The sequence below is a fragment of the Brienomyrus brachyistius genome, chromosome 2, assembly GCF_023856365.1.
Source record: "Brienomyrus brachyistius isolate T26 chromosome 2, BBRACH_0.4, whole genome shotgun sequence".
Taxonomy (NCBI): Eukaryota; Metazoa; Chordata; class Actinopteri; order Osteoglossiformes; family Mormyridae; genus Brienomyrus; species Brienomyrus brachyistius.
In genome coordinates this window covers 25,672,132-25,692,471 of record NC_064534.1, presented here as the reverse complement: position 1 = coordinate 25,692,471, position 20,340 = coordinate 25,672,132, and the positions used below count along the sequence as shown (strand labels likewise).

Sequence of the window (20,340 nt, the reverse complement as noted above, 5' to 3'; positions counted from 1 at the left end):
CAATCATCTAGTCACACAGTGTCTTCTCACTACACAGATGCCATCTCACTGCACTTGGCCTTCCATCCATGGAGCCCGATGGGCTGAATGGCCTCTTCTTCTTTGTAAATTTCTTATAATATCTCAGTCCCTCCCTGGATTTCGTTAACATCACAAGCTGAATGAGGGATCATCACCTCCAGCTGAACCTTTCGAAGACCAAGCTTCTTGTCCTCCCAGTCAATTCTAACTCCAATGTACCCGACATCACTCTACAACATCGATTATCAACATTTTATCTTCCTAGGGGTAATGACAGATGATCACCTACCCTTTGTGGACCACATTGCTTTCTCACAGTTTTCTCAATGCACTTTGCATAAAATGAGGAATATCAGACCTTATTAATCAGAAAATACAGCACGGATCCTACTCCAGACACCTGTCATATCAATAGTAGACTACTACAAATCTTTACTGACAGAGCTGTGGCCTTTAAAGCACCATTCAAAATGCAGTAGCATATCTGGCATTTAAGCAGCTAAAATAAGTAACACACTTTCTTGACTTTTTTGTTTGTCTGTGTTTCCCTTGGCTAAGCTGGTTTCATTCTACAGTCCTAAACTATCAAGTGAGGTGAATTGGTTTCTCATGGGTCCTGCTATTCCTGGGATAGATTCCAGGCTCCAGTGACCATCCATTGGAAAAGCACTTATGCAAAAATGTGTTAAAAAAAAAAAACATATGTGAATTAGACACATGCTATCACTCTCTTTGCATTCTTGTGCATTCTGGGGTCTGGCTTATCTTAGAAAGTCATTTAAACATTACAGCGCCACAAGCTTGCTGTCACAACAGACCACAGAATGCACGCGACCCATAACATAATAGACACCCTTGTAATGTCAAGTGAAAGCCTTAAAGCAAGAAAGCATTTGCTGTCAGAAGATAAATATCAAATCGGAAGATCTCCCTTGCTATGCTAATTCCTTTTGCATGTTGAAAGAGATACACATTGAAAGAGAAATATCTTGTTTCTTAAAAAGGAATCTGTTATGCACTGCTAAAATCTGAGTTGAGGACTGTGGTGATGCACTGCCCAAGCTGCTACGTCGTGCATGCTTAACCTTACACCAGTGTCTTCACGATGCCACTTGCATGTCAATGTGCTGTAATTTCTGTAAGGGCCAGCCACTGCAACAGAGTGCGGGTTAAGGACTTACAATGCTTAACACTGCAGTATTTCTACAAAATCCCAGAGAACCCGAAAATCAGTCATTTATGTAGGTTAAATTTAATGACATGCATACGAGATCTAATACCTGGTTCAATATACATTTATTTGAAGGTCAAAGGACACAGTATTTTTAAAAACAAAATAAATGAAAATAATAAAGAAAAGACCTTAGTTTGTGAAAAACGCTTCAAAAACAACTATTATTAATGCCAGCCATAAAGAACTGCTTTCAGGGCGATCCAAGAAGTGAATTAGGCTACTTTTTTTTAACCTGTATTGATCGGTAATTATTATGATAAGTTCAGAATAAAGGTCGCCTTGATCAAGGCACAATGATTAGCACTGTTGCCTCATACCTCTGGGACCAGGGTTCAAATCTCTGTTAATGGCTCCATGTGTGTAGCGTTCTCCATGTGCTGTTGTGGGGTTCCTTCTGGGTACTCTGGTCCCTCCCCCCAGTCCAAATTGGAGTTATCAAATTGCCCATAGGTGTGTGTGTGTGTGTGTGTGCCTCCTGTGATAGGTTAGTCCTTCCCTGCCTTCTGCCCATAAGTTCAACGCACCCTGAACAGGATAAGCGGTTACACAAAATAGATGGATGGAAGGTGGACTGGAAGGTGGACTGATGGACTCATCAGAGTGGCAATCCAAAATCTCATGGCTTTTTAAAGGGGCTGCAGATCTTCTAAGTAGGATGGTATACACAAATCTTGACCCCAAGGAAATGTGCCATAAAGATCTCTATGCAAAGAATGCCCGAATTCTTAAATATTTCTTAAAGTACACAAAACACAAAACAATAGTTTGTGGATTTTGGTGTCATGTGTGAAAAAGGGCTTTATTGTAATACAAAATGAAACACATCAGCCTCATTGCAAAACATCTTGAAATCAAACAGATCAGCAAGAAAACACCATCCATACAGTAAGTCATGGTGAAAGCAGGGAGTATTTCTTTTAATCAGACACTGTAGAATTTGTGAAGATAAAAGACAAGCTAGATGGTGGCAGAATCTGATCAACAAAAAAATCTAAATTCCAAAAAAGTACAAACTTTATGAAGACATTAACCCAAAGTGACAATAGAGTACCTAAAGTACAGAAAGATTAAATTAACAAGTCAAAATTTTGAGCTAAATCCAACTGAAAACATTCTTGATCAATGAAGTTCACCAAAAGTAAACTGAGCTTTGTAATAAGTCCTGGTGTAAATCATTGGCCCCAAGGCGAATCGATTCAAATACAATTATTGCGGTAACAATTTCATGCATTGGAAACCTTTCATGATATGATTCATCCATTATTTGATCATTTTAATTATCCATGTACAAACCTTTGAAAAAATATCACGAATATTGCCATGGGAACTTAATTACACACTATTAATGGAATACGAAGAAGGCTAATATCTTGATTTGTCATGCATCTCTAAGGCTGACATTACTTTCTACTTTTTTTGCACTACAAAACAGGGGCATTACAAAAAGCATCATAGCAAAAAGATTATCTTAACCACTGGACAGCCTTCTGTGGTACACAACAGGGACAAATTTCTCCAAAGCATCTCCGTGCAAAGATAATTAGGTAGTACTTCCTTTATGAATATTAATTAATCTTCCTTAGCCATCCTACATTTTGGAAATTTGCTTGCTGGGAATGCTACTTTTTAACTCTACCTGCATCATGTGAATGCAAGAATGCACAATGCAGACATAGGAGTATCTCTGTTTCACCTCCAAAAATTGAGTCTAACATTAACTGATCAATACATTCTATTGAAACCTTAATAATCAATTCATCATGATGAATCACCACATCTTTACACCCTTAGTACGAAGGAGTCAAGCAATAGTTCAAAATATAGGCGCTATACCAGTGGATCTCCTCCTAAAAGACTTATGGCAATAATTCAATCAATACTAACAACTATTAACTAAGGGGTGTAAATTCTTATCTAAGCTATATCTCACCACATATTTCAACACATAAATTCTTTCTGCTTCCAAGTTTTCTACGTCTACTCGATATATGAAGAAAAAATATTCATTGATAAATATGAAAAGCTATAACTTCTTTTGAGCCTCTCTTTATAGCCTGTATTTACTTCCAATAGGTTAGCTTTAATTGTGCTTTGTCAAAAATAGTTCATTGATAGGAAGTCTATGGTAAAATGATTGGTTGCAGTCTAAAGTGAAAAGGTCCAATGTTAAGAAAGGACATGGTCACCTTCTGTCAGCTTTTGTTACACGTGTGAAACAAATTCAGTTCATGAAATCAAATTACATTCTTCACACTACGAAAAAGTGACCATAATCCATCGTGAACAATTCATTCATTTTCTGTCTGCTCAGAAGAACTGCAGGCTCATTCAACACTGACCTAGAGCAGTCTGAACTACATGACTTTAAAATTCCCTGCCCATTACCTGTCTGTTCATGAAATGGGAACTTCATTATTATAATTCCAAGAGTTTTCACAAAAGAACTCATTACAGCACACAAGGAACTGCTATTTTGGCATCTTCAATAATCCAACTACTTCCAATGGGAAGCAGCTAAAGCCTGATCGAAAAGTCACTAAATGTCGCTAATTAGCCATTTGCTAACATTGCATTATGTTTGCATTCTTCACAGTGACAGATGGTATAAGCCCTTCATATCTGTTTGCTTACCTGGTCCCTGTTTTGTAACTTGTACTGTATATACTGTATTGTAACGCAACTGAATTCCCAATAAAACAGTTCTCATTTACATTTGTTTTCCGTTTCTTTTGTCAGATAAGGTTTCCCCAGGAATTTGCTAGATTTTTCACTAGTTGCTTTTTCTGGGGGAAAAAAGTCACTAAAGGGTTCAGAAAAGTCGCTAAGTTGGCACCACTGCTTTTTACTCAGCCCTGCAAAGCTACATTTGTGGACAATAATAAAAAGAAGCAACCAGTAGAAATCTGTCAAGCATCAGGCAACATGGAGATATCAAGACTGAATGTGGGATGTGCACGATGGCTTCCTCTGTGACAAGTGTTACTTTTGAGCATATTTAAGACAGCTGGAACATCACCAAGTTTCAGGAATAACCTGTTACAAAACAAGTGTACTTCGCAAATCTATCAGACACCCCTATACTGCATTTACCAACTGTTTCCTACCGGCAGTCTAACAGCTTGTGGAATTCTGTTAGCAATTAATTTTAATCTCCTCTGATGCAACCTTATGCTGCGAGTCCTTTGAAAACAAGGGTATCCCTCTGAGGTGTCCAGTGTATTGTATTCATGTGAGTGCTCCTCTCCCCTGGTTATCAAAAGTCCAGCTTCACTGATGCTCAGAGCTAATCTGACGAAGCACTAACATAGGTGAAATATCCAAAACAATTAATCTAGTGCAAGATGACCCCACTCCGTGGGAACACGAGCTTCATAAAAATCTACTTTCAAGATGTAAAATACAGTCAGTACTGATACAATGTGACTAATGGGTTCCTGAAAAACCTCGCGCTCACTAAAATTGCATACTAAAATACACATATCCAATGGCAACACCAAACATGCCGAACTTCTTAATTTGTTGATTGCCAAGAGTCAGGAGTAGTTAGTTATAGCCACCATGCAGCCGGGCAAGAACATAGCAGAAATACAACCCATTATGGTATGCGGACTGGAACTGAAGGTAACATGCCTACAGATAGTCTACGGAAACATGTGTAAGTGAATTTAACAAGGTTGCTGTGTCTTTTTATATGATGATTTGTCAAATATTCTTAGATGTTTAGAATCTAAGACTATGACCTGTGCAATGCATGGGTAAACAAAAAGATTGATTCTTTTAATTTGAAAACTGGTTCAACCAATTCACTGAGAATAACTGGTTCAAAAGAATGATTTGTTCATGAACAGAACATCACTATCATTCACTTGGATGGCTGTTTTTGCATGCAAGTAGTGTATCTTGTTAAGACCATATTCCATTGTAGTTTGCGTTGTGCTTTTCTATTCAACTGAAAATTGCACAAGTACAAATGTGACTTTGCGTCGCATTGGGCTTGGATGCTAATATATCAGTCCTGTTAGAGCATGTTCACAGTGTGATATCATACGTTGAAGCAGTACTGACTGTAGACGTTTTTTGACTGCACAAGGTTACAGACATTCAGATTTTGAGAAACAATTGGAATAACTGGTGCAACCTTCTTTATTAAACTACAAATATAGCAAACAGAATCCACAAAAAAATGTGTTTTTATCATTAGCATTGCATTCAAAATGTAGACTTTAACAATGATTTGCTCATTCTTGAAGCTTCTGAAGTTCTGCCAGATCTTAAAATGTAGCTCACCACCATAAATAAGACAAGCAACTCTGTCAACTCTTCCACCATTAATAGTCCTTTATTATGAAATGTCCTCAAGCCCACTGTCCATATTATCTTCCACTAGCCCATCACAATGTTGTGCTGATAATAAAATCAAAAAATAGACTGTTCCAGATATTGTGCCATCCAGTTATATGCCAATCATTTACCTTGTGTGACCCAGTAAAATGCCCTGATGTGTCCACAGGTGACCTAATTTTATGGTGCCACAGTTCAGCCAGATAGTTCAGACCATAGCAGTTTGGATGATACACACAGATTCAGTGGAACGGGAAGTTAGATTCAGGGGATATCACTGCTTGTCTGAAGCTCTAGTCAGTATATCAGCACTTAATATGATGGTAGTTACTGGAAACTTCAAAGTAGCACGAACAAAGTCTGTCTGGTCAAAACTCAGCATCCACAACTACTGCATTTCTAATTCTATTGCTTCCAGTCTGCAAATCAGTAGTTTGGGAATATTTTGGCTTCCCAATAAATTATGCCCACACCAGAGAAAGAGAGGAGTTGATAAGACTGTCTGTCAGCTCTGTTATACCAAACTTGGATATCTTCCTGGAAACACATCCAACATGCTAACTCACTTTAGATATCATTATCCACTCTGTTCACGCCACCTGATTGTAGCCCCGATTTTCTATTCACCAAAACTTTTTGGTGATAGTCAATAAAAACCCCAGATCGGAGGAAATCTGGTGTTCAATTGGTGTTGGCAAATTGGTGGTTGATCGCCATTACTTTACAGATGAGACCGGACAGAATCACTGATGCAATAGCAGGCCAAATATCTGGCCCTGTCAGCAACTCCAGATCCTGTAGTGTGAAATGTATTGTGACTGGCAATTAGTGTGACGATGAGCTACAGTCAATGAAAGCACAAGACAAAGGGTGAAGTGAATCCCGAGGGAAGAGTTTAAAAAGGGTGCAAAGAGTTTTGTTTACAAACTGTTGTCAGTGTTCAAGGAAGAGGTATAGAGATATTATTGAACAGATATTACCCAAAAGTTAAATTTGGTTAGCAGAGCAGGCCACATCCTGCTGTTTTAGTATATCATGGAAGCCATAAGCACTTAAGTGGAGGAGAAGAAAGGAACAGTAGAACTGCTACAACATCTTTTGAAAGAGGTAATATTGTTGATAAACAAGGTAAAAAAAAAAAAAGATGTTGGTTGTGTGGCGGTATTTTTTTCAGTTCAAGGTCAGACACATATATTAAACATATGGATACACTGAATTTTTACATAGAAATAGAAATATAAAGGCTTTCATTGTCATTGTACTGGAGCACGGATGCTACTCGTATAACAAAATGGCAGTGGTCACTTCTGAAGTGCAGACATTTACAGACATATACAGACATTACATTTGCAGTACAGACAGCACAGACAGAGTAGTAGATGCAATAGCACATAGTGTTAAGTATTGTATCATACTATATTCCTGTATAGTATATTATAATAATATAAAGTTATTGCACATTTTCCTTATGTGGGGGTGGTGTGTGTTGTATGTGTGTGTTCATTGCAGTGATGGCTTTTGGGAAGAAACTGTCCCTGAGCCTATTGGTCCTGGTCCTAATGGTCCTGTAGGGCCTGCCGGAAGGTAACAGGTGAAACAGGGGATACAGTACGTTAGAATGCTCTCTATGGTGGAGCGGTAGAAGGTCACCAGCAGCTTCTCACTGATGTTCTTCTTCCTGAACACTCTCAGGAAATGCAGACGCTGCTGTGTTTTCTTGATGGCAACTGTGGTGTTTGCAGTCCAGGAGAGGTCAGAAGTGATTGTGGTGCCCAGGAAGGTAAAGGTGTGGACCCTCTCCACACAGTCGCCCTTGATGTGGAGGGGAAGTGGATCTTCCCTGTTTTTCCTGAAATCCAGGATGATCTCCTTCGTCTTGGTGGTGTTCAAAGGTAAGTTGTTTTCTGAACTCCATTCAGACAGTTCCTGGACCTCGTCTCTGTAGGCAGACTCATCTCCACCTGAGATCAGCCCCACTACCGTCATGTTGTCAGCAAACTTCACAAGGATGTTGCTGCTGCGGGCCGGTCTGCAGTCAGAGGTGTACAGGGTGTAGAGTAGTGGGCTCAGCACACAGCCTTGTGGGGAGCCTGTGCTCAGTGTCCGGGTGGAGGATAGATGGGGTCCAAGTCTTACTGTCTGGGGCCGACTTGTGAGGAAGTCCTTGATCCAGGAGCAGGTGAGTGGGGGGAGTCCCAGGTTGTGCAGTTTTGTGATCAAGATGTTGGAGATGATGGTATTAAGGGCAGAGCTGAAGTCCATGAAGAGCATTCTGACGTAGCTCTCCCGATGGTCTAGGTGGCTCAGTGTGGTGTGAAGGGCGATGGCTATGGCATCCTCAGTTGACCTGTTCATTCTGCAGGCAAACTGGTAGGAGTCAAAAGATGCAGGGAGGTGGGCTTTGATGTAGTTTAGGACCAGCCGCTCTAACACCCGTCATCACCAAGTGTCGGAAGTCATTTAGAATGTGTGTGACTGATTTTTTGGGTACCGGGATGATGGTGGCGGACTTCAGACAGGCTGGGATGGTGGCATGTGTCAGGGATAGATGATGGATAGATGATGGTGAAGACCTTTGAGAGCTGGTCAGCACAGGCTCTGAGTACTTTCCAGGAGAACCATCAGGTCCGGTAGCTTTCCTGGGGTTCACCCTGCTGAGCACCTGTTTCACATCCTGTTCCTGTACAGTCCATGAGTGGGAGCAGGGGACTGGTTGGGGCTGGGATAAGGTCACTGGCAACTGTGGGGTTGGAGTCTCGAAGCGAGCAAAGTGTTTGGCTCTATGTTCCTCCTGTAGTCAGACTTGGCTTTCCTGATTTCCCTCTTCAAGTCAGCTCTAGCAGCGCCATACAGTTCTTTGTTTCCTGACTTGAAGGCATGTTTCGGGTCATGATGAGTGTCTTGACCTGGCTGGTCATCCAGGGCTTTTGGTTGAGAAACACCCGGATGTGTTTGTTCACTGTGACAATCCCGATACAAAACGTGATGTATGATAGGACAGATTCTGTGTGTACAGCCAGGTCCTGATGTTCAAAGACATTCTACTCAGTGTGAGTGAAGCAGTCTTGGAGCTGGGAAAGTGCATCTTCAGGCCATGTGGTGATGGTCTTAATCAGAGGAGTAGCTGTTCTTATGAGAGGTGTGTATGCAGGGGTTAAGAAGCAGAGAGAAGTGGTCTGATTGGCCTAAAATGTGGGAGCTGTATGGCTACTGTATGCATGTTTAATGTTTGTAAAAACATGATCTAATATGTTCTTATAAAATATGATCTTTTAGCATCACAATACGCCTCTCTATGGAAGAACATTACCACCAATTTGATGGAAAAAAAAATCTTGCAAGTCATTAAAACGAGAAATAATGAGATGCTTTCTTGAAACAATGGTGTAGTATCTTGAAACGAGAAACTTTCTTGAAATAATGAATTAGTATTAAATTATTGAGAAACTTTCTCTGAAATAGTGATTTATTTACGGATATTATTTGGAGGGGCGGGGGATAGTTGTTACAACAAACGGCATCACAGGATGTTTTTGATGCAGTAGACCCACATAGAAAAAGAAAATAAAAGTATTGTAGTGAGTGGTTGAGTCACTTTAATAAGGGAAATGGCAGCTCTTTTAAAAAGTTAATCTCTTTATTAACAGCTACTACTTGATCTAAAACTGGGAGCGGCACAGACAAAGAAGCCAACAACTTACACAACACTCACGGCTACATGCATTCCATGGCTAGCATTAGACAATTACAATATTTAGAATTAACGTAAATACACAAATTCACATATTAATTTACGCTAATTAAATATACATATGGTGCTGCATAATCAGTCCTGCTGACCAACCCCACAGCATGATATTATGTCATTAAATCATGAATAGTGGGTGGGAATCACTGCTAATAGGACGTTGTATTGCTAAATCGATGTTTATTTGGTCAACTACATTTGAAATACATGGCCAAGAGGCAGATAATTTACGTCATCTACTGTTGCATGTCTATAATGACATAATGAAAAAACAAAATTTTGAAGTGGATCAGCTGCTTCAAAACCATCCTGCGCCCTCTAGGGTTGTGGAGTTTGTGGTCCGACATATGGACAACTCCCACTTTTCAAACAGACTACCATAAAGTGTATTTTATTAAAAATGTAAATGTTAAATACAATGGTTCATAATAATGAACTTGAGCACTTTGCTAAAGCAGTTCGTCGACTCAAGGTAGGGTACAGTACGTTATGTAGTTACTTTTATTATCACTGCATAATTATTATCATTACTATTATTATGATTTTCCCGATTTAACTACAAATTTGACTTAAAGACAGACTTAGGCAACGGATCTTGTTCGTAACCTGGGGACTGCCCAGACAGATTATCCATCCCAATTATTTTGAGATAGTAAGTCATTTCAAGAAAGTGTCTCATTATGATGACTTACGGGATCCATTATTTCAATGGGCTTCCATACGTCTCATTGATATTTCAGGTGTACTACTAATCTTCTTACCAAATTGTGGGCAAAAGTAAATGTCTGTATAGTACCGAAAAGCCAACATCTGGATAAATGTTTACGCCCATCATCAAAAGTGTGTGTGTGTGTGTGTGTGTGTGTGTGTGAGTGTGTGTTTATGTGTGTGTTTATGTGTGTGTGTGAATGAACTGAGATAAATTACATTTAAAATATTTGTTACGCAAATATAATATTTGAAAACCAAAACCCTCAATCCAATAATCTTAATGCATCTCCACACGAATCGCACTTGCTTCCCACAAGGAAGGGTTAGCATAGGGCTGCACAATATTGAAAGAATATCAATATATTCAAATATCGCAATGTGAGTTTTTGCAATACATAAGATCAGATAAGATAGTAGATAATAAAAAAATATTGCTATTAAAAAGTAAGGGTTCAAAATTTACCCAAAATAAATAATATAAAATAAATAAAATAGCCAAAAAACTTACTTTTGCTCAACATCCTCTCTATAGAATCAAAAATATTTCCAAACAGTGGAACGCCAATGTCTTTCAGCGGCTAGTTCTTGTTCGCTTTACTGCTCATCACTCATCTTCACAAACATGCCACGCTGTCCATGAGTGACTCACACAGTAAGGATGAGAATGATTTTGATTAGTACAGAGAGCACACACAGACCTCATGCAAAAGCAGCCGAAAAGTGCAAATGCTTTATTTAAAAACATGAAGAAGTATTTTTTAAAGTCACACTTGACACCGTGCAGAGAATCTTTATTTAAAGTGACAAAGTGGCAAAGAGACAATAATCCGCTGTTTCATTTAAATTGCAGTACATACTGTAGTATGTAATGTCTGACAAACTGAGGCATCGCTGCGGCGGCGACAAGACGTAAGAATGCCCTTTTATTACGCTCTTAAAAGGACTAACACTGGAATTAAATAACTATTGAGCAATATATAATGGGGAAACACAGGGAGGCCTGATGCCATACTGTAAGGCACACAAATGGTTGGTAGTTTACACAATAACTAGAGACATATGAGGATCAGACAGGCTCCACCCATGACATGGAATGGGCACACACACAACAATCAGGCAAACAAGAAGTATTCACATTAACACAAACAGAGGCTATTTACATTTTCCCAGTTTGCCCCGGCTACAGTATTGTGTCGGAATTTTTAAAAACTATGCTGTTCCTACATTTTGAAATTGTGGAAGGTGGGCTTGTTTTGTCGCCATACTGCCTAAGTCTAGTAAGAACTCTAAAACTGTTCATAAAAAGTTGACCCATTTCACTACGCTGCTTGTATTTGTGTTTGTTGCAATGGTTCTGCCATGTATTTGTCTGGTGGAATATCATTGTTTTATGCATGCGCTGACTGTGACCATCTGTGTCCACAGACAAATGCAGTATATACACAAAAGTCCACATGTGGACCACAGCGACACACGGAAACGTGGAGTTTGAACTAGGCATCAACATTGATGTTGTTAGGTGGTGATGTCATTATATGATTATATGCAGTCAATGCAACCATCCATCCATCCATCCATTTTCCAAACCGCTTATCCTACTGGGCCGCGGGGGGTCCGGAGCCTATCCCGGAAGCAATGGGAATGAGGCAGGGAACAACCCAGGATGGGGGGCCAGCCCATCGCAGGGCACATTCACACACCATTCACATGCACTCCTATGGGCAATTTTGCACTCCTACGGGCAATTTAGGCCTATAATAATAATTTAACTCCAATTAGCCTCAGCATGTCTTTGGACTGTGGGGGGAAACCGGAGAACCCGGAGGAAACCCCACGACGACATGGGGGGAACATGCAAACTCCACACACATGTAACCCAGGCGGAGACTCGAACCCGGGTCCCAGAGATGTGAGGCAACAGTGCTAACCACTGCACCACCATGCTGCCCCCGTCGATGCAACCAATCAATGAGAAAATTCATCATCGGCTTTTTAAAGCATTTTTTTTTTAATAATATTTAACTAATTTAATGAAGTTGTCTGGGTCAGCACCTGTCTGATCCTGCCTTTCAGTTCTCCTCTCCGCTTTGCCAGCAGGTGCTGCTGGCCAACCAGCCTCACCCGACTTGTTTAATTTTGGGGGGGTTTTTGTTTCTACTGTGTGTTATAGTTATTTTGATTTTAGGTTTTGCGTAATGTAGTCAGTCCTCTGTGTTTTGTCTCCTAGTTTTGGTGTATGTTAAGGTTCCTTAGTTTCATGCTTGCTTTAATGTAATCTGCCCCACCTGTTCCTTGCTGTCCCAAGTCCTTTTTGATTTGTTAATTTGATTATGTCATGCACCTGTTCCTTGTTTGCCCCGGTGTTCCTGTGTATTTAAGTGCCTGCCTGTGTCCAGTTCCTTAGTGAGTCACTACGTTTGTGAGAAGTTCCTCTTCTATTGCCCAGTCCTGCTTAGTTTTGTAGTTGTGTTTATTCTATGCTTTCTTTTAAGTTAATTCCTTATTTCTTTCCCTGTTTGTTTTTGACCCCTTGTAGTCCTTTATTTTGTGCCTTCCCTTGTTCCATTTCATTAATAAACTCCTTTCTGGTATGGAGCTACCAGTTGATCGTCAGATTTTTCCCACCTGCGCCATCCCACGCCATGACATGTTTGTTTGGGGCCTTCCCTGCAATGCACTTGCACCTCAGAAAATAGCCAAAGGCACTACATCATGAAATTTTTGTAGTAGCTAAGCAAAGTCCTACAAGTTTTTGTCTATCCCTAGAAATAAAAAAATGCTAAAATATATAACAATTTAATCAATTTACATCTTTAAAATAAATATCAATGAAACGACAACAAAAACTATGACTAAACTGGATTTAAATAACGAGATAATTAATAAGGTAAAATAAATTTTAAAACCAATTTTAAAAAAATGAATGGTAACAGTACAAACATATTTTATTTTAGTTTGTAGCTATCAGGGAGTCATTATAATACTCCAGCAAGGAATCGTATAAATGCCAGTATTTCTGAACTTTCTCAGTCAACCATTCATCAAATCCACTAGACATTTTTGTTATCATTCTTATCATAGAGTGTAGAAAAGATGTTTGTATGCAATCCTTGTTCCACAATCTATTGTTTCAATTTTCGATTGGTGTGCGGCCTCATGCACAGCTCCCCTCTGATGAAAATTACATCATAAACGCCCACAGTGTTATGGTTCATGAAGTATGATCTACCCTTTTTATGGTCCTTCCGATGTAACTATTGAATGTGCATAGCATACAATGTCAATATTAACGTTGCACATTGCCCAGCCCCAGACTCTGATATGATTTGCAGTGGGTTTTCCACATCTCTCAGCCCCATCCAAAATTCATGCTATACTAATAATGAGGTAAAAACTAATGTTAGAAATCCATTCAGATCAATTGTACAGTGAAGCTTTTCCATCCTAATGAGTACAATCTTCAGGATGACAGTTCTCACAACATAAGTGGTCACTGAATTGATTCATGAGAATGAAAATGGTGGGAACCAGATGCTACATTTGCAGTAGTAACCAGATGGCAAAGCATTCTGAAGAGATGCCTGAGGAAGAGTTTCCCATCAACAAAACACCAAATAAAGGGATTTTACTGTTTTGGTTTCCAGCAGTGTTCCACGTACCTTACAATCAACTCCAAGGTGCAAAAGAAAATTTGCTCTGGTGGCTTAAGCACACATTAAATATATATACACACAAAACCAAGCATACCAAAGTATATCTTAAGTTTTAACTTATTCTTATTAAATATTTGTAACCCCTATAACCGGTTGTACAAAACTACAAATCCCCTTTGTAATGAATATATTAAGCCAACAGCATTGAAAGCATAAACTAGGCATTTTTTGATATATGCATAGCATGGATTGTGTTCCCACTTAGCTCAAAACATCTGTCTTCATTTACCAGTTATTTAATTAAAAGAAAACAGGAGTAATACTTGTGCTTCACTCTTCTTTGACTCTGCGCTTCACTGTAAAGATTGAGTGCCACTCTCTTATATAAAAAACAATATACCATCCAAATAATAAAAAAAAATATATATTAATTTATGTCTTTTTTTAATTATATTAATTACAATGTATAGTGTAGCCCACAAAAGATAGTTGACTTTAACAAATTTTTAACAATTTAAAAAACAAAATTTAATACATCTAAATATTTGCATAATAGTAAAATGATCCAGACACTATAAGTATGCGAGGTCTTGATAAATTAATGTAGAGCTATAGGAACATCCTATATTCTACAATATGGGATGAAACACAGGGCCAGTCTGGCCTATCAGCGATACAGGGAATCATCTAAGGTGCCAATTGATTAGGGGGTGCAAAAGAGCAAGTGAAAAAAACATCTTAGGAAATATCTTTGGTCGCATGCTGTGACATTACAGTCAGGTACATTAGTTTAAATATTTCAGTACTTTTCTTGTGAAACAAGTCCTAGCTAGCTAGCTAGCAACCAGATACACTGTGCTACTGAAATGCTTTTAATAAAAATGAATTAATAAAATTTGTTTCCTACTGTTCTGGAGGTGGGGGGGGGGCAGGGGTGGTGTGCTCCGGATAATTTTTCCTAGGGTACCAGAACACGCAGGGTTAACCCTGCCTAAACAGCATCATTAAATTCACTAAATTACCAACATGGTCATGCAAAATATTCTAAGAGGCTCCTTTTATTCGAAGAAAATTCAGGAACTGCTGCACCAAAACACTGTCACGCATAATTTAAGACTGCAACCTCTGATTGGCCCCAAACTAAAGGTAGAATGACTGTGGGAATCTAACAGATTAAAGTTTTCTTATTTTCAAAAGCTGCATTTCAAACCAACATGTTTTTATTTGCCGTTTTTAATAATGTTTGCAGATATGATAGTCACAGATCCATTTTTTGGATGTGACTTGCTGAAAAACCATCACCACCATGCCTACTCAAATTTCTGTAGGAAACACTGAATCATCCATTTTACGAAGTGTTTGTACAAGTGCAACATCTGCAGCTGTTTTTTCTCGCAAAGGATTAAAAAATACAAATATATAAATATTTAATGGCCATTCTGTGATATTTTAAATGTATTTGTATTGGTAAATTTTTATTGATAAATTCAAATAAAAGATGCTAATCCGTGTTATTCAAATATAGTAAATCGATACAATATATTATGTGCTTTTTTTCCATGGATACTGATGGTTCAGTGATATTGATTTTAGACAAAGAATTTAATGAAGGAGAAAAATATTTAGAGACAGTGAAGCCTGTGATCGCCACAGACCCATATATCACTTTCCATTATAATTATTACTAGATTCCAAGACCATTCATGCACATCTAACATAAATCTACAGGAGCAAAATATCAATATATAAAAGTGATCCATGATACATTATCTAATGGCAAACTCTTTTTAAGTGGTGACTTTCGTTGGGCATTGGATTTGCATTTTTCACAGCAGTATCACCTAATGCTCTGAACTCCAGCCCTCACCTGCTCCCAAATAACTCAAAAAATGAATAAACATATATTAATGCATCCTGTTAGAAGAAGCTTTCCGAAACCCTTTAAAACCATCAAATCCATAAAAGAGACTGCAGAGCATAAGAATGAGAAGAACTGGTGAATAAACAAATGTATAGCCATTTAATAAAACATATAGTATAACTACCATATAACAACAGTATATAACAATCCATATACAACATTAATGCTATAAGAATACAGTGGGAATAACATTCAGTAGTACAAAAAAATCTATTTACCTACATGCCATTCACTGAAAAAATTGAAATGACACATTTTTGATCCACACCCAATTGATTTGATTGATTGATCCACACCTGAGTTTGCTACCTGAGTAACAAAACTTGAAATAGAAGCTACTACTCCTGATGTCCCTTCCACCTCTTTACAGTCACTATAGCCTTATACCTGAACATCAGCAAACAGTAATTATGACAATAAAACCCATTCAAAAAGGAAAACATCCATCCAAGTCTATACCCGCTTGTCCTACACAGGGTCGTAGGGGTCCAGAGCCTATCCTGCAAGATATGGGCTCAAGGCGAGGAATAAACCAACACAAGGCGCCAAGCCATCATCTATAAAAAAATATATCTGAATATCTTTTACTCTAGCTACACTAGTCATTTGTTCTAATCTTAGTCCGGATTAATTCTCCAGTTTATTTTACAGTTTAACACAGACAACAAAAATAAATCAGGTGGTTTCTGACCAGAATGGCATAACAGGATTAATATATACATTAATACTGATTAATCAGTACACAAGTATACCATTTTAATTTTCATTTTGAAATTTTGAACGGTAATTGATCAAACTTATGAAGCCTGTTCAATATAATTTATATTTATGATTTACATTTTTACATCCAAAAACACACCATTGGCTACTTTCCCCAACATTTAAAATAAGGCATTTTACTCACCAGAATAGTGAGATCCTGCTCACCAGTTTAAATCAGATCTAATCTCTAAAATACTGAATCTAAAGTAATGACTTTAACTGAAATACTTGAAAATTGCAGAATACTTTTCATTTGAATTAGCAGAAATGTAAATAGTTTTTGTTAATAAGGAATACTACTGCAGCTACCATCCGCTTGTAAAACTTCTTGTTATCGAATTCCAGCTGCCTCCAGTTTAGGACAAATTCAACAAAAACAGAAATTCAGCACAATCTAAACAACATAATTCAAACATTATCCTCAAACTTCTATATTAGATATGTGCAAGTTAAATATGATTACTTTCAGACAGCATGGATAACCTGTATTAGGTGATGTGTGTTCACAATGCAATATTTAATCATCACACTATATTTGCTCAAGGCCCAAGTATTCAAACCAAGACAACTGCTACACCTTGTGAGGAGCATCTCTTCATCAGCAAGAGCACTACAAGTTAAAAATTCCACTTTTTATCCAAAGTAGACCATAAAATTCTTAAAAATGGGTGTTTGAGTAGTCCTGTTACCTTCCAAACGCATGGACAGTCAAGTGTGTCTTCCGAAACCTGACACCAAGTGTCATATGAATTTGACACTTCAAAACTATGGATGTTCACCTACCTGTCTGATGTGCAGGTAGTAGAACACATAAACATAAAAGATACAGTAAAACTATGAATGACGTTTCCCATTTTAAACGGAGCCTAAAAAAAGATGTCAAGCCGATAAAATTTAGTAAGGAGTTTTTATTATGTTCCATAAATTTAACACAGCTTGCACTTCATATCATATTACGTCTATACTATTTTGAGAAACACATTTATGTTTGCTGAGATAAGGATAGACAGGTCTGACATACATAAAAGGGTGTCTAAAAAGAGATACCCATAGCCTGAGTAAAATGTGCACATATATCCCTATTGCCAGTGTGGTACTGACAAAAATGTTGAGCCAGCAAGTTTTGAAACCCTGGCATGTGACACTAGAATCATGTTAAGTTTGAAATTATTGGCATATTTGAGTGATACTTTTTAATTAAAACACATTCTAAATGGTATCACTTACAGTTACTATTAAAACAAAATACGATAAAATAAAAATAAAGTTCTCCAGACTTCGGTGATTAAATAATTCAAATTAATAATTTGATTCAACAAATTATATATAATTTTTTTACAGGTAAAATTTTACGGAATATTTAAATCCATATGTGTTATACATACAGTCAATTGAATGAAGGCAAACAATGGTTTTACACCGAATCACATACAAATTACGTTGGAAATGTCTGGAAAAACTTAATGAACTAATTGGTCATTTTAAAAAGTTTAACAACTGGTTAAATTATAATAGACAATCATTTATTCGTAGTTAAGTCTTAAATTTGCTGCAGTAAAGCTCATATTTACGTTAAATTTACAGTTTCAAACCCAAAGAAGTACATCACTCTTTTCTATGGACAGGAGATTCAGGGTTGCTTAAGTAGCTTTTTTTGCTTCAGTAAAACATCCATTTCAATTAGTAAGTAAAACTGCAGGAAACAACTGCGCTAAATAGTTAAAGGAAGCAAAAAGGAAGCAATATCAAACAAGTAACAGAAGTCTGTATTATTTTACTAGATGAATACTATATACTAGGTTTATATATATATATATATATATATATATATATATATATATATATATATATATATATATATATATATAATTTGAATGTCTTTACATGCTGTACATGGATCATATGTTAAATGTGTGTTCACAAACAGATCGGACTACACCACTATGTCCACAGTTAACGATCGATTTCAGCATTTCCATTGACAGTTTCAATAGCGGTTTCCGTCAATCCTCCAAACCCACAGTAACCTGAGCACTAAACTAGCGCGATGACCTAAAGACAATAAGGACATATATGTTCAGCTGGCAGCCGATGGCACGCCTCCATCAAATTTCAAAACAGGACTGATTTATCTATGAAAACACACCGCTTCAAGGCACCGCGGCGTTTCTGTTATTGTTATTATTATGCTTTTTCAATGCAGTCATTGGTAAGTCATTTGCAAGGTAAAGCGCGCCTATTGTCGCTGTCGCCTAAGTCAGAACGCCGCGTCACAATGAAACAAAGAGTCAATCCAAGTTGTGTTTACTCCGAGTAGCTACTGCTACAAAAACATAATTATCCCGTGACTAAGGTCTGTGCCAACTTCATGATACCAGCACATTCACACAATGATCATACGTGCTCACGCAAACTACAGTAACAAGAAAAACATCCCCGATGTCAGTTGGTTAATTACGCCTGTTTACACCTGACCTACAGCAAAGTTACCAAACATCGATGTTACGAAGTGCTTCAGAGGTGTACCTTGTTTGTGCTTAGTCCCCCTTTCCAGTACTTTAATGCACAATGTAACATGCAAAACAAAAATAGTCTTATATCCATATAAAAGTCATATTAAGACACAAAGCTGCAAATCATATTTTACATCATCGTTCTAAAATATTCTGCGAGACAGATACAGTATGTGCTGCACTCCTTGGTAGCTGTCAAATACATGAGGTCGTGTAAATTGCTTGATATGACGGGAAATAACATAGAGAACTACAACTTAAAGCTGCAGGTAAAGTTATTGCAGGGAACGCAGACGCAATAGCGTTCAACATTAATCTAAATACCCCATGAATGAGTTGACACAATATCACTGTTTCTATAAACACAGCTGCAAAGCTGTAGTGAAAGCCTGGAATTAGTTCAATGCTTTATAACACCAAGCAAAAAATAATTAATGCGATTCCAACTCATTAAATGACGGCGAACAAAATCTGCCATAATCTCAATTCCCATCTAGCTAACAGTTTCGTCGGGATTCTACCTTACGTTTGCTTTCGACTGAAAACATACAATACTCAGCCGGATAACTATAAGTTATCGGCGGAAACTGACGATAACTTTTCAAAGCTAAACCCTACGCTGCTGCTGCCGTACACAGTGACAGCACCTAGCCTCTACACTGCAACAATGACTCTAGCAGCCTCTCACTCCATGCACATTCTTCATGAGGGTAATTTCTCCTGCATAATAAAAAAAAACTTACTTTTCCCTGGCTTGGCTGTCGGACGGTACGTGGTTACTCTTGCCTTTGGCGTACATGCTTGCAGAGAGCCGCGATTGTCACACACCTGTCAACTCATCACAGCCTCCTCGGCCACAACCCCGTCACCATGGCGACACACGGAGCGTCGCTTTCCATTGGGTGTTCCGCTGCTAGAGAACGCCCATTGGCCGCGATGACCGCCATGACTGACTGATACTTGGCTCCGCCTTTCCAAACAACTTCCCCTCCGCTACACGGCGGCACCACGGTCTTTCTCCCCTGTGCTACGGCGCTCTCGTTCCGCCCGCCTCGGCCGGGCTAGTTTCTCTCCCGAGCTCAGACGCTCATGCACGGACAGTCACACGCACACTCTCTCCCACCCTCCTTCCTTGTCCTCCTCCCTCATAACAAGGGGGAATTTGAAACCGTCTGATGGTTTTTTTTTTTTTAAACAACTGGCTGTTCCTTTAACAGACAATCACACCCTCTAACGACACATTGTCAAGGGGGCGCACTTAAAACTATGTAATTCCTGACGATTGATATAACTATTTAAACGACGTCGAACCTGACAAATAAGTACTGTAACGTCTTGTGTATTGCTTAAGTTAAATCTAACTAGATTTAAACGTTATGAATCAGGGATTTCACGAAAAACGGCATGGTTTTCGCAAACTATCCATAATCCACCAT

At 38.4% G+C, this 20,340-nt stretch overlaps 1 protein-coding gene across 14 annotated transcripts in view; it reads right to left on the bottom strand.

The window, feature by feature from the left end:
- The window catches only part of ssbp2a (single stranded DNA binding protein 2a), a 94,913-nt gene extending 74,900 nt beyond the window's left edge, over window positions 1-20,013 (bottom strand). For 2 of the 14 annotated variants that reach the window (XM_048998421.1, XM_048998431.1), the window contains exon 1: window positions 19,648-20,013. In XM_048998421.1, the coding sequence (XP_048854378.1) occupies window positions 19,648-19,703 (56 nt within the window). In that variant the 5' untranslated portion in view covers window positions 19,704-20,013. The remainder of the gene's footprint in view (window positions 1-19,647) is intronic. The other 12 variants (XM_048998390.1, XM_048998449.1, XM_048998391.1 and 9 more) reach the window with 7 other exon arrangements.
- Between the last annotated feature and the right edge of the window lie 327 nt (window positions 20,014-20,340).